This window comes from Amborella trichopoda, chromosome 6, assembly GCF_054954075.1.
Source record: "Amborella trichopoda isolate Santa Cruz 75 chromosome 6, AtrichopodaSantaCruz75HAP2 v2.0, whole genome shotgun sequence".
NCBI lineage: Eukaryota > Viridiplantae > Streptophyta > Magnoliopsida > Amborellales > Amborellaceae > Amborella > Amborella trichopoda.
Window position 1 is genome coordinate 53,914,314 of NC_142341.1, and position 14,345 is coordinate 53,928,658.

At 36.6% G+C, this 14,345-nt stretch overlaps 1 protein-coding gene across 16 annotated transcripts in view; it reads right to left on the reverse strand.

The window, feature by feature from the left end:
* Nucleotides 1–716: 716 nt before the first annotated feature.
* LOC18448777 (uncharacterized) overlaps nucleotides 717–14,345 on the reverse strand; it is a 72,427-nt gene continuing 58,798 nt past the window's right edge. For all 16 annotated transcript variants that reach the window (XM_088869496.1, XM_088869497.1, XM_088869502.1 and 13 more), the window contains 7 exons: nucleotides 12,568–12,670; nucleotides 11,926–12,019; nucleotides 4,345–4,472; nucleotides 1,807–1,949; nucleotides 1,580–1,727; nucleotides 1,337–1,496; nucleotides 717–994 (listed from right to left, as the gene is read on the reverse strand). In XM_088869496.1, coding sequence (XP_088725622.1) covers nucleotides 909–994; nucleotides 1,337–1,496; nucleotides 1,580–1,727; nucleotides 1,807–1,949; nucleotides 4,345–4,472; nucleotides 11,926–11,947 — 687 coding nt within the window. In that variant the 5' untranslated portion in view covers nucleotides 11,948–12,019; nucleotides 12,568–12,670 and the 3' untranslated portion in view covers nucleotides 717–908. The remainder of the gene's footprint in view (nucleotides 995–1,336; nucleotides 1,497–1,579; nucleotides 1,728–1,806; nucleotides 1,950–4,344; nucleotides 4,473–11,925; nucleotides 12,020–12,567; nucleotides 12,671–14,345) is intronic.

Consider the following 14,345-nt stretch of genomic DNA (forward strand, 5'->3'; position numbering starts at 1 on the left):
ATTAATCTAGGCTTTACATTTTGTTTAGATTTTGATTTAGGTTTTTGAGGGATTTTTTTCCCTTTTTGAATTTTTTATATAACTTTGTTTTTCTGAACAATATTAAAAAAGAAAAAAATAGTTTTGAATAACGTCATGCAAGATTCAAACTTACACCATAACAGATGTGTAAATTATAAATGGTTCCACCAACATGATTGTAGAAAGTGTTCAAAATAATAGTATATATTTAATTTGTTTATAAATAATGAATAAGTACAACCCTCCTTACCTGTATGTAGAACCCCAAAAAATCACCATTAAAATTAACACTCTAAAAAATTTAGTGTGAGACTTGATTTTTCTATAAATCCGTATCTAATTCAATAGTGATCTTTTAGAGTCCTACACACATTCGCAGAAAAAAGTCCTATAAGATCATTTCTCATAATAAATTTATATTTTTTAACTTCTAAATTGTTATTTAAAAAAAATTAATTTATTACTTTTTATACTGGATACTTGGGCTGCATTACTAAACACGAAACATGTGCTAGATACAATACCCATACTGGTGTCAATGTATCAGTGCTTAGAGCAGAGCAAAGCAAAGCAAGGATATAAATAAACGAAACGAAACGAAAAGTGAGGACTCGCGGAGGTCTCAAAAGAATGAAGACATGTTGCAAGGGGGAAGTGCAAACATAACAACCACAACATCAAGTTCTCAAACTGAATTTCTCAAAACACTCATTCGATACCCTCATTCCACATGCCGCAAAACTTCAAAAGACACTCGTAAGCAATCTCCTCTAGAAGCGTTTATCTGCATCTAGACAACGCCCATTTTTACGACATTGGGCTTTCAATATTTTCTGCTTGGTTTTAGCCTTAAAAAAAAAAAAAAAAAGGAAGAAACCCCCGTAAGTTTACATGAAATCATAATCATCCAAGGCATCATAAGCACCAACAACATCATCGTCTGGCTTATCAACATGGAGCTGTTTCTTTTTAACTGTTGCATGTGAAAGAAATGTCTTTTCAGTCAACATGAAACTCCCATAATTATAAAAAAGATTGTATACAATGAGACCATTTACCTTTAATACAAGGAGGTCACAATTACTTACAACTAGCCGATATGAAATTTGATAGCTTGGGTGAGTCACAAAATTCGAAAACTTTTAAAGTTTGAGATTAGTCAATGGAATAAATGCAGCAATCTAATTTCACATCCAATGGTCAAGGTTAATTGTGACCACCTCATACCAAAGATAAATAGTCTCATTGTATACTTTTTCATTGTAAAGTAACGCTAAACCAATAACACTATAACAGGACAACAAGCAACAAATACCCGTCTTCTTTTTCCCAGCGTTGGCTTCTTTCTCTGCCTTGAGTTTCTCATTCGCAATTGCAGTGACCGAAGAAGCCACCTCTTTGGCATCAGCAGCTTTCATTGAAGTCATAGACAGCCTCATGACGGCCTTGAGCAAGTTTATGTAATGAAAGCTTTTCTGGAATGGAAGAAATAGTTTGCTCAGTACTGGGGTGAAGAAACCGGTGGGGTGCAACATTATGATGCTAGAACTCAAAATACCTCGTAGGGCCGAAGCTTATGGGAGATTAGTTCAGCATACTCCAAGAAGTCATTCTCAGTCTTGGGAATAAAATTGTCGAGGGACTTCTCATCAGCTCTCTTCGCAAACAATTCTGTTGTAGATTTGTAATCAGCTTCTTCCACAAGCCTGGCAAGGAAAAGTTTCACACAACCACATCCACCACATTCCATTAATGAAGACGACACAGGCACGGTTTTCTTTTTACCTCTGTTGACGTAGTTTCTCTGCTATGGGGTCAGCAGCTACTTTATCCTCCTCTACTTTGGCAGTTTTCCCTTTCTTTCCACCCACTTTTGGCACAGCTTCGGGAGCAGTCTTTTCTGAAGTAGCAGGTTCTGACTTCTTTGGCTGAATTTCAAATTAAATGCAATACCATTTCTGAGTCTAATCAGGCATCAATGAGCTCCCCAATAGCAATGTAAATGGCATCAGAACAAAATTTCATGCAAGCCTATATACGTAATACCAGTTTCTATGCATGAGCTACTGAATTCAGATAAACTATTAGCTAGTTAAACATGCCAAAACAAAGTTAATGCAAAGCCACCATTTCAAATTATGTATACCATGATTCAAAAGAGCAAGATCAACATGTATAACTCAAGAAATCTGCAGGGGTAGTGTGGTTAGATTGTCCACTTATATCTCAGTTGCACAAGTAATAGAGATTATGTAGGAAATAAGGCATTCGGAACCATGATCACAATTTCAGGCAATCGGGGAACAACAAAGGAGGTCACTATGATCCATATAGCAGTGTTACATGGATACCCACAAGCATGTTTGTATTTAGTAGAGTCGGAGTGTCTAGTACGCAAGGCTAAAATGCCAGTACTTCCTGAAATGTTCGTATAGTACAGTCGGAGTGTCCAGTACGCAAGGCTAAAATGCCAGTACTTCCCGAAATGTTCGTATAACCAATATTTTAAATAATACTATTACATATGATATAACTTCCTATAAATTTGTTTCTCTCAAAATGACGTGCTGAGTTGGCAGCCTTGTTTAAACAGCCACCCTCATGAGATGTCCCATGTCAAACCCCACCACATTGCTTAAATTTTGCATTTTGAATAGGATATCCTTATATCTAAACTAATGTCAATATAAAGAATAACATCAAAGCGACTCTGAGGTAGCACCTTCGTTCATATGCAAGTGGTCCGAGGTTCGAGCCCTGCTTCGGTCAGCTGGTGACAGTGTTGTATTTTTATAATAGAAAAGCTAAAAGAATTTTAAAAACAAAAAGGGTTCATTGATAGGATTTGAACTCTCAATGCCATTGGGTTTAACTTTCACTCTAGAACCTAAGCCTTTAAGCATGTGTTAAAAAAATGCCAAACTCTTATATATCTGTCATGTCGAAACGTACTAAAAAACTGATGATGTCATCAAACACATACAGCCAAGTGTCAATGAATTTCTATGTGTGTCGACATGTGACAGCAAGCAAAATACAACGGATCCAGGTAATAAACCATTCTTTCACTTGCAAGTAATTGAAAACTTGAGTAGAGGAAATGACTCATCTCAACTATCATTGAAGTGCATTTTAAAGGGAAAAAACTGTCCATGAAGTTGTATGTAGCATATGATAAGTTTAATATATGTGTGTGCATAGGGTTCATCTATATTTAACAACCCCTCAGAATACAGGGGTTAAAAACAAGTAACATAAAGAAATAAGGTAAAAAACAACCCCTCAAAAGCATGTGGTAAATACTATTTACTAACAAGTAACATAAAGAAATAAGGTAAAAAACAACCCCTCAAAAGCATGTGGTAAATACTATTTACTAACAAGTAACATAAAGAAATAAGGTGAATATTAGAATAAGTTGAGATGGGTGCATTTAGTAAATACTACTCATTAAAAAGTCATTACTATCTGGTAAAAAATTGCTTTCTATAAGTAACTTAATCATTAAGTAGGGGTATATTTGAAACTTCATAAAAGTACACCAGTACTTTCAAAGTGTCTGGAGAATTTGTTAGTAAAATTACCCTCCTTTAGGGCAAATTTCAAATATGTTCGTATAAAGAAAACAAAACTACCCACGTCTTTTAGTAATACTCACATAAACCCTTGCACCAAACTAACTATGAAAACAGCTTTTTTAAAAAAAAGCAACCACATATTTGAAAAATACAGTATTTAAACTGCATTCTAATCATTGTACTTTGAAGAGTTGTAGTTTCGATTATCCCATAAGGTTTGCCCATACATAGAAACCACTTAAAATACAAAACCAAAAGAGGATGTGATGTCTGTTTCTATTAAAATTATTGATTTTTGTGAACAATTGCTTTTCACAAGTAGTTTAAACATTAAGTAAGGTTTTCAAACTCTAATACAACGGCATTTTTAAAGTATCGCTGAACCTTATTTGTACAAATACCCTTATAAATTCCAATTATGCCCTTCTAAAGATGAAAAAAATTACTTAATGCTTTTTAGTAATAATTTGAAATGTGCCCATACTCCATGACTAAGCCCCCCTAACAAACACGTTTTTATTAACATGCAATCACCTATTTGGCAAATCCACCCTTCACAACACATTCTAAAACTAGTCTTGTACTCTGAAGGGTAGTCAAGTTTAGATTATGCCATGCACTACACAAGCAAATATAAGTCCAATATTTAGTGTGCATTAGTGCTTGTTCAATCAAATCCAGTTCCATAATCCTGAGCCTGATGAAGGTCCTGCTTAGTGAAAATGACAACAATAATGACCCTTACCTGGGGAGCATCATCTTCATCTTCCCAAGACTCTTTCACATTGTCTTCCTCAACATCTTCATCATCCCATAAGCCCTTCGGTTGTTCCTTTGAAACAGCAGGTGGAATTGGTACAAAATCCTCAGATTCTGCATACAAGTGCAGTGCATAGACTGTTACATCATCTGTAAAAGCTCAATGATATCCAAAATAGAAAGTACTCAAAGTGCATATTTTATCCAATTAATGGAGCTGTAAGTACATGCAGACATGAAAGATTTCCCAAGGTAGTAAGGTTCCTTGAAGTTAAGCTTGTCATTCAGGAGCCATTATACACTCAGCTAAGTTAGCCAAGTAGTTGAGTCTTGAATGGCAACAAGTACAGTGAGTTGAACAGTCAAGTACCAACCTATTTAATAAAACAGAAATATAGAAAACACGAAAAATAAAGTAGTTGAATCCAACTTACCTAAAAAATAAACACTATCACTGAACTGGCAGATGGAGCTGAAAAACTAGTACCGAACTAGCAATGGAGCTAAGAGGTAAAACATAAAGCCCAAATGGATTCAGGTACAAGAATCAGCAGGTTATGAAAAGATTGAACTGGGTTTATGGAAGGACAAGAAAAAACAGGAGAGATAATGCAGTTATAGTTTGGGGCATAAAGTCCAAACAGTTAAACAAAAGATTGATGTTGAGCTGGGCTGAGGAAGGCCGCATCAGATTGATGCTGAGCAAAAGATTCAACATCACCATAGGCTTTCGATTTGCAGAATGGGTTGGGGCATAAAGTCTAAACAGTTAAACAGAAGATTGATGTTGAGCTGTACGGAGGAAGGCTGCATCAGATTGATGCTGAACACAAGATTCAACATCGGCATAGACTTTGGATGTTACAAAATGGGCCATGCACATTGTACAAGGGAAGAGGATGCAAGCAAAAGAAGGAAACAGGAAAGGCCATCGAGGGGTGCATGATGAATCAAGAAGGCAATAGGAGAAAAGGAGAAAACCATCTTTAGCCGGGGTTCATAGGAGAGGTCACCATGCCAGGGTAAGTTAGGGATTTCTCTCTAGATCAAGTATATGCCAAGAACCCCATGCCCTCAATTTGTAAACGGTTGATACATTGGGTCCCAAGCTAGAATTCTTCCTACAAACAACCAGCAAATGCCCAAAATTGTGCTTTCCAGAAAAAAAGACCCCCGAATAATGCTTTAGGAGGACAGTTTCAGACAAGAACACCCTTTCTTTTATAAAAATAATACTTTTACAAGCGAATCTTTCTTTTGTGTATGTGTGTGTGTGTGAGTGTGGAAAAGTTGATAGAATTATTTGTTTACTTACACTAAAATATACAACAGGAGTAGTTGGCCCTTGAGAAATGACCCATCTTTTAGATCATTCAAAAAACATGGTGTTGTCCCAACTATTTGGGGTCAACTACGCAAATCCTATTCCACCACTCCACTCTATCAAGGGCCATACCCTCAATCAAACTGTAAGTCACCGTATCTCTTTTCGCTACTTCCATCCATGCCTGTTGGACCTTCCCCTTGCCCTTTTAGAGTCTTCACTCAACCCTTTAAACATTCATATGATTTTTTTTTTAAAAAAAAACATTCATATAATTTGTTATTGGGTTTAAAATCAAATTGGGGGCCGGATCATAGAGAGAAGTTGCCCGAAAACTGAAGACTACTAAATTCTACAAAATGGCCAATAAAATGATTGGAACTCCTTTCATTCTTGGAGTTTTTTATCCAAATTTCTTCTCCAATACTTCAAGAATGATTCTTCAAAGTTTTGTGGTGACAAGTTTGATGCTAAACCCACAAATTTATTCATAACTCCTTTAATACTAGAAGTTTTTATCCAAATTGGTTGCAAAACGAACATAGCAACTTGCTCTACAAAATTATGGACCAAATTTGATCAAACATGTGGGGATTGGATGAATTAAAGACAAATTCATGATATTTCCCAACTCTGGACCACTCCATATGGTCAATTTGGAAAACTCAAGCCAACTTTTGATAATACACCCACCTATGAGCTACATTGTTGATTTTCCACCCATGCTTCCTAAACCTTCTATATAAACCCATCAACCTTCATTTACTAATGGTTAGAAACTTCGATTAGGAAGCTTAGAAAGAGAGGACCTGCAGAAGCCAACAGTTTAGAATGAGAAATAAAACCCTATAAACTACCCCTCACCAAAATTCCAAATCCCCAAAATACGCTCCAAAAATAGATCACCCAAAAATAGCAAAAAACACAAAATTATCCAAAAATCCAAAAAATTATTTTTACCCAAAATATCCATATAAAAACCCAAATCCCCGAACACCTAGGAGGGAGATTGAGGCAACTGAACAAGATCTAGGCTACAAGAATACATCTCGAGCAACCGACACTGGTGTTGAAGTGTGTTGTCTTTTCTTGCCTAAATCCAGTAAGGCAGGCCCACATTCCCCACAAGAAACCTTGGCATCGAATCCCACATCACAGTGTCGACAAGTCAAATTGTCAAGAGGGTGTTCCCCAAAAGCACATATAAAATGGAAGCTCTAAGAGGATCGGCCATATTCCAATTCAAGAGATTGACAAACCCCACCACTTCTGTAAGTACATTTCTGCTACATTAATTAAATTTTAGTTGTTTGTTCTTCGCTTGTACTTTTTCTCGTTTGTGCATTACATTTTAAGTTCGAAACAAATCAAGCAAACAAGCGCACCGGGGGTGCACACCAGGATCTACTTACCTTTCACAAATGCTCCTCGATTTGGTAAGATCACCTAATTTAAGGACCTCTTTCAGCAGACAGGCGAAAAACTTGTATGAGTTATTCAGTAGACTTGGGGGTCCGAAGTCTTTCAAGTCCTCAACACCCTCAACTTTAGGGACTAAAGCAATGAAGGTAGCATTTCATGGCCCTTTGGACTCTCCCTCTCTCAAAGAACTCGGTCGAATAAAGGCTAGGATATCTGGTCTCATGGTTTCCAAAACTTTGTTGAAAATGACCACCAAGAAACCATCAGGGTCGGGTGCTTTGTCTTGGCCTGGGGCGTTAATCACTTTAAAGATTTCATCTTTATAAAACGGTATTACTAACCTTTGAGACCTATCCTGAGTAAATGAAGGAATGAGAAGTCATTCACGATAAGAGTTTTTTGAAGAATTCGACAATGGTTCTTTCGAATTGCTTCCACTCCCAACCACCTATATGTACAGCTGCTAAGTATTGTCTAAATTATCGCATTCTCCCTCTATTTGTGGTTTGTTGTCATGTGGAAGAATTTGGTGTTTCGGTGATTCTATACCTTTGGTACCACAAGATATCTTTTCGAAGGATCACTTGATCAGCAGTTGAAGCTTTTTCTGTAACCTGAACCCCGCCCAACCTTGACTAGAAAAGGAAACGTATGAGGCTATGAGCATGGAATTAGTTATAATTCCACCAAAACAAAAAGGTGGATCTAGTTGTAATTCAAATGAGATTGACAATTTGCCACTTACAAGGGTGAACATGTTGCTTTGATGGATGCTTTGTCCATGGTCCAATCTATATATTTGAGAAGTTTCGATGAATTCCATGAGTTTTTCATTTCGGCGATCCCAAATTCTCAAAGATTCAATGCTTTAATAGGAGGATGCAAGTACATGCTTGCATAATCATAACTAGAATATAACTTGATACTTTGTTAGGAATCCAATAGTGCAATTGAACTATAAATTTTGTCCAATTGAAGAGGCACTTAAGCTATTGGACAGACTTGATGCAATTAAATGCTCATATAATTCCCATTGGAATAGAACTTAATGCTTTCCTACAAAGCCAATAATTGAAAGTCTAGTATAAATGTTGTACAATTGAAGAGGCATTTAAGCTATTCAATGAACTACTTGAAAGAAATGCTTTGACATGGACTGCTATTATCGAAATATATTGTACAAATGTTTCTGTTGTACAAATGGAGATGCATAGTTCTCGTTCTCATATCTATCATCATCAACCATGTTAACATATTGAACCTCTAAAAACAGCCCCTTCCATCTCCATTCCCCTAATTCGAACACTTAGTAATCTCACATCGACTCTCTATCTAGCAAAACCATTCAACGAAGACTGCATAGTTCTCTTTCCCATATCTCTCATTAACCATTTTTTAATCTTGAACCTCTAAAAACAGCCAATTCCATCTCTATAAATCGAACACTTCATAATCTCATATCAACTCTCTATCTAGCAAAACCATGCAAAGACAAAGAAAAAAGGTAGAACTCTAATGTCAAGATTCACGACCTCATGCGAAGGGCCTTCTCACCTGCAAGGTCCTCTTGCTAAATTTCCCTTCAAAGAGAGAGATGGGAAGTGAAAAAGGTGGTGGAGAGGAAGATGGGAAAAGAGGAAAGAGAGATGGGTAAAGAGGCTAGAGTGAGAAAGATCTCTGTACTTTTATTCTTCTTTTTTAATATAGTTTCCTTGTGTAAGCGTATTTCGGGATGAAATAAAAAATAAAAGCCCGTGGGGGGTTTCTTGACGTGAAGGTGGGAAATTCAGGGTCATGTGTTTGCTTCAACAGTTTAAGTTTTTTTTCAAGGGATAGCTATTGTAGAGGGCTGGACGTAAATTTTCCCCAAATGACGCAATAACTTTTAGGGAATCTTTTGAAGCATGACGTCAACCATGGATCATGCTTAGACATCTGCTTTCAATAATTCTCCTTTCAAAAAGTGAATATGGTGGTTGAAAGCCTTAAAGATCAGAACTATCCTAATGGGAATACCCGGATGTTCGTCTTAATTCCAATTTGGTGGTCCTCACTCCAGGTCGTAAGTTGGGTTGGGTACAGATTTACTAAGCAGGAAGCTTCAGCTATTGAAATTTAATATAAAGCCATGGTACAAATCCAGCCTGATAACTTCCAGGTGAGGAAAGAATCTAAATCACAATCAAATCAATCACCTCAACGTTCTTAGAATAGATAACTCTCAGCCACTAAAAGAGCTTTAGAGTCCTTCAGGTTGCTTGATAGAGTTCGATAGAATTTTGAAACAAGAAGAAACCCATTGGTTTTAGAGATCTAGGATCAAATGGCTCAAGGAAGGTAATAGAAATTCTGGCTTCTTTCACAAAATAGCAACTTGCTTTTTTTAATGCTAATTTTTTCTTTTTTGATGCTACATAGTAGCAAATTGTTGTAGGAAAGAGAATGTGATCCTTCAGCTCAAAGTTAAAGACTCAGTTATTGAGGATCCCTTAGTAATCAAATGCCATTTGGTATGTGTGAAAATATTTTTGCAAAAGTAGTTTCACATAAAAAAAAACTCCCCCATGTAATTAAGTGTGAGAATTTTTTCGCACCAATAGGTCCCAGCGCATTTCTTTCACACCAATTGGCTGCTAGTTGGTGTGAAAAAACTCCCACACCTAATCATATGGGGCAATTCTTTCATGTGAAAATATTTTTACGCGTACCAAACATGCTCCAGTATTGTCATTATGAGATACAACAAGAAATTATTATTTTTTGAGGTAAACAACAAGAGATTATTTACTGCAGCCAATCAGGCAAGACCTGCAATAGCAATCAGACAAGAAACCTAGCAACCATTTGTTTTCTTCACTACCCTTTCTCAACAAGGATTTGTGCTTTCGATGGATTCAATTGGCATTGGGTACTCCAGTGTTTCAAAAAGCGTTAGGTGGCACCTAGGCGGTCGGGGGGGTCTAGGCCGCCCAGCGCCTAAGCGGGCACCCAGAACCTGGGTGGCCTAGTAGAATGTTATTTTTTTTTTTTGAGTTCTCTCTCTAAAATAACCTCTAATGGGTTTTAAGTTTCAAATGACGCTAAAACCCATATTTTTGTCTGTTTAGTATTAAAAAAATGACCCAAAATACCCTCAAGCAGCCGCATTTCTGCCCTTGGGCAAGGCCCAGGCCCTGGACGGCCGCCCGAGCGGGCGCCTAAGCGGGGTGCCTAGGGATATCCGCCTAGTTTGGCCGCCAAGGCCTGGGCGATGCGCCCAGGCCTTCTGGACCGCCTAGGCGCTGGGTGATCTACTTTTTAAAACTATGGGGTACTCCCTCAAATGATTCAGCACCTGTTTGAGTGGTATTTCAAATTTTCAATCCTCCTTTGTTTTCCTTTTGTGGGAAGCTGTACTAGCAATTATTTGGAGTCAATGGCTGGGATGCAAAGCTAGAATGTTTGAAGCTAAAGAATCTAGAGCCCAATAAGCAAAAGTTCCACGCACAAGTATTGGTATTGAGGGCTCTTTGGCTGAAGAAACACAGTCTTGGATGGATTGAGAAATCTAAATAGAACTTTGAGGATTGCCATTATCTAAAGTGATTAGCTAGCTTTGATTTGTTGGCTTAGACGAGAATCCCAAGATCACATGGACAAAAGGGATTTATTTTATAGAACTATAGTTTCATTCTCAATATGCATTTACTGAATATTTAGCATCATGACTGGAAATGCAATAACGAATTGCCTAACTAATGTGGGCATATAGGGCTCCGGCAAAGGGATTATTATATGTTATCGCATTGGACATCCCTTTCAATGAAGTTTCTATTAAAAAACAAGAAGAACCTTTTTCCAGCATTTAAAAACCAATAAAACAGTGGCAAGATAGGGGTAACTACAGTCTACAGATGAGCCATCAGATTCATAAAGTGTCATACTGCCACCGATCTAGAAAATTTCGAAAGCCATCAGTAGTTTTTAAAGAACTAACAGGACGAAGACCAGTTCTCAGTAACTACTTATTAAACACATTTTTCAGAAGGCAATTACAGTGGCAGATGAGTTAGCTAACTTGGAATCGGATGCATGCAGGAGTTGCTCATAGCTATATGAAAGCCTAGTTTGTGGTCCTTTTTATCCATGAAGATCCCTACAGCTAAGTATCTCAATTTAAAAAAAAAAGACCAATAAATGGTAGAGGCTTGTCAATTTTAAAAGGTACAACAACCCCTGGAAATTCACAGAGATGTTACCAGTTCTAGAAACTTAAGAAATACTGCTCTAAAGTTGATAGATAGAGCCCTTACATTTCCAAATCAGCCCTATCCTGAATGAGAATGGGTACTGATTTGGATAAGCAACAAGGAAGAATAAAGTTTCCATCTCCCATCTCAACAAAGAACACATCAACATAGAACCAGTGAGCCCCATATTTGCATAAGTTCATATGTTGATGCTCCATTTCTCATTGCATGCCACCAAGGAATTATACGAAGGGAATATATCCTAAGGTATCTATATTTCGGAGAAAAGATTCACGCATTTCCTAGTTTTATGTTTCATCTTCTTCCAAAAGACTGGCTATTTCATTTTAAACTCCCATATTTAAGATGATAAGCCTTCAAACACAATATTGACATCTAGCAGCAAGCATGCACATAATCCTACACATCCCATGGCAATAAATATTCATAACTTCACGTGGTTTGGTCCAGCAATACCATGGTCAGTGCGCTATACTATTGAAGCATTCAATGTATCCATTCAGTTTAAATACTAAATATTAACTGAAGATTATATTCATTTCACAGGGAAAGCAAGGATACAAAAACTGACCCCAATCCTCCATTTTCACCATAGAATTTGATACATTATTTCATGAAACAAAAGTTTCAAAATCAGCTGCACTGCTACTCAACAAGGTGAGGTCCTGCATGCCCATATAAAAAACAACTCATTAACATAATGAAAACGTTCAAGTTATACATATTCTAGTGTCTATTTGAAGCAGTCATTCCAGGGACATTAATAAGAAATATGGTCTTGATTTATAGTGTCTTCTTTTTATTTTTTTCCTTTTCAATCTATTTTTTTCACGAGTGCAGTTGGTGTTCTCTTCATGTTCGTAGTATCAAAGAACCATGCACAAAAGGAACTGCACCAAATTTATGACATAATGGCAACGAATTGGACCAACATTCTGATACTGAAAGTGACCAATTGAAGGCTCCCACCACATTAGAAGTTTGTTTCAGTATTGTCACCAATTGCATTTTCAAGGGTGCCACTAGGCATTAGCAGTTTCCATTAAGACATAGGTAAATAACACGAATCCACCATTCCAAGTATTAAAAGAGACGAGATACAGATAATAGATAGGATTACAAAAGCTCTATCAGGACGAAGGTCAAACGTGTAATATGAACAGTGCACATGAATACATGAGAAGCCAAACAAATTACTAAGATCCAAAATTACCAAACATATGCAGCATCACAGGAAAGGTCACAATTTTTCTTTGTTGGGTAACCTTCGTTTAACCTTCAAATTCAAGGTTCCAACCAGAGCCCTGCAATTGACCCTAATCCATCCAAAGAAATCCCTTTGTCAATTTATGAATGTTTTTCGCAAGAAGCAAATGAAAATGAAGTTTAAATGACTTCATCCAAATAACAGAAAGAACACATACACCAAAAATACAGGAAAAGTCCAAAGGCATGCCAAATAGAACACAAAAAAATGACTTGTGTGATAATGTGACCTTTGAATAATATTCCAATTTTAAGCATGAGAAATCACTTAACTCTAAAGAACAAAGACGGAAAAATACCGCAAAGCAATCTGCAGATTTGTTAATTCCGGTTTGAGTTTGAAAAGAAGTTGTTCTACTGATTTATCAGTGGATTAATCATGGTGATTTAAGGATATCATATGATTCGGGAGACCAACAGTACGACATTGAACAAAATCAATTGCACAGAAGACCAAATAGAAGATCTTGTAACAACAAGCATGGCCCCAACAAGTGCGTTCTACCAGAACTAAAGTTTAAATGCATCACGTGCATGCAACCACTATGGATACACAGAGAGGTCGGCGATATAACCAAAGAAGTGAATATAAGAAAAGAAGACAGAGAATTGGCATTGAACAATACTGTCACCAATATGAGCCTATCGGAAGACCAGCCTATCTCAGTATAAAGTGACACTAAGAAAGATTCCATTACTCTTCTTAAAGACTCAATAAATTAAAAAAATGGGACTCAGGAGGACTGCTGATGCAATACTACTAGATGGCAAAATAAATCACCTCAAGATTGTAAATCTTCATGTGAACAGGCCATTGCACTTATCCATCTAGCTCCTTAACTTGATGAAGCAAAAAATAAATAATGCCATACAAATAATAGATACAAACCAAATTTGCACTCTGCATTAATTCTATAGTGCCTCTGGCAAGTCAAAATCATACATCTAACATATTTCAAGAAAAGCTTGACATAAAACAACTCAAGAACCCAAAAAAAAAAAGGAGGATTAGGAAGATATATAAAACTACAAGAGATTGATGTAGTGAATAGAAATGGATGATGATAAGTGAGCATACGGAAGAAAACAAAGAGGAAAAACTTATGACACATTAATTTATGAAATACAATAGATCTATATTGACATATATGGAAAGCTTTTGATGCTTCCTATGGGAGGACAAACAACTAGTGCTGCCCCCCCAAAAAGATATAACCATTTTTTCCCCTCGCTGCCCTCTATTTACTAAAAAAATTAACTTTTATTGTTTTAGAAGGATTCCTTTTTTTTTCACATTGCAGCATGAGTTTTGAGGGGATGGTAATGCTTATATGATATAACCATTTTTCCCCCTCGCTGCCCTCTATTTACTAAAATACATAATTTTTCTTGTTTTAGAAGGATTCCTTTTTTTTCACATTGAAGCATGAGTTTTGAGAGGATGGTACTGCTTATATCTAGGCATAAAGTAGTAAGATGGGAGTCAATTTTGTTACCCCTTGACGTGGAACTATCTAAAATACATAGGATAGGCCTTCTAGAATAAGTTAATACACGAGAGAGTTCCACTGAATTTTGATCTTTGAATGTGAACTCTTTTATTTCATTCGTCCAATAAAACTTTACATTTTAGGCTATGTTTGATAACCCCTAAATATCTGGATATTTCAAGATATTATGTGATTCCAATTTTTTATAATTCAATATGCTAAAAAGCATGTTTGA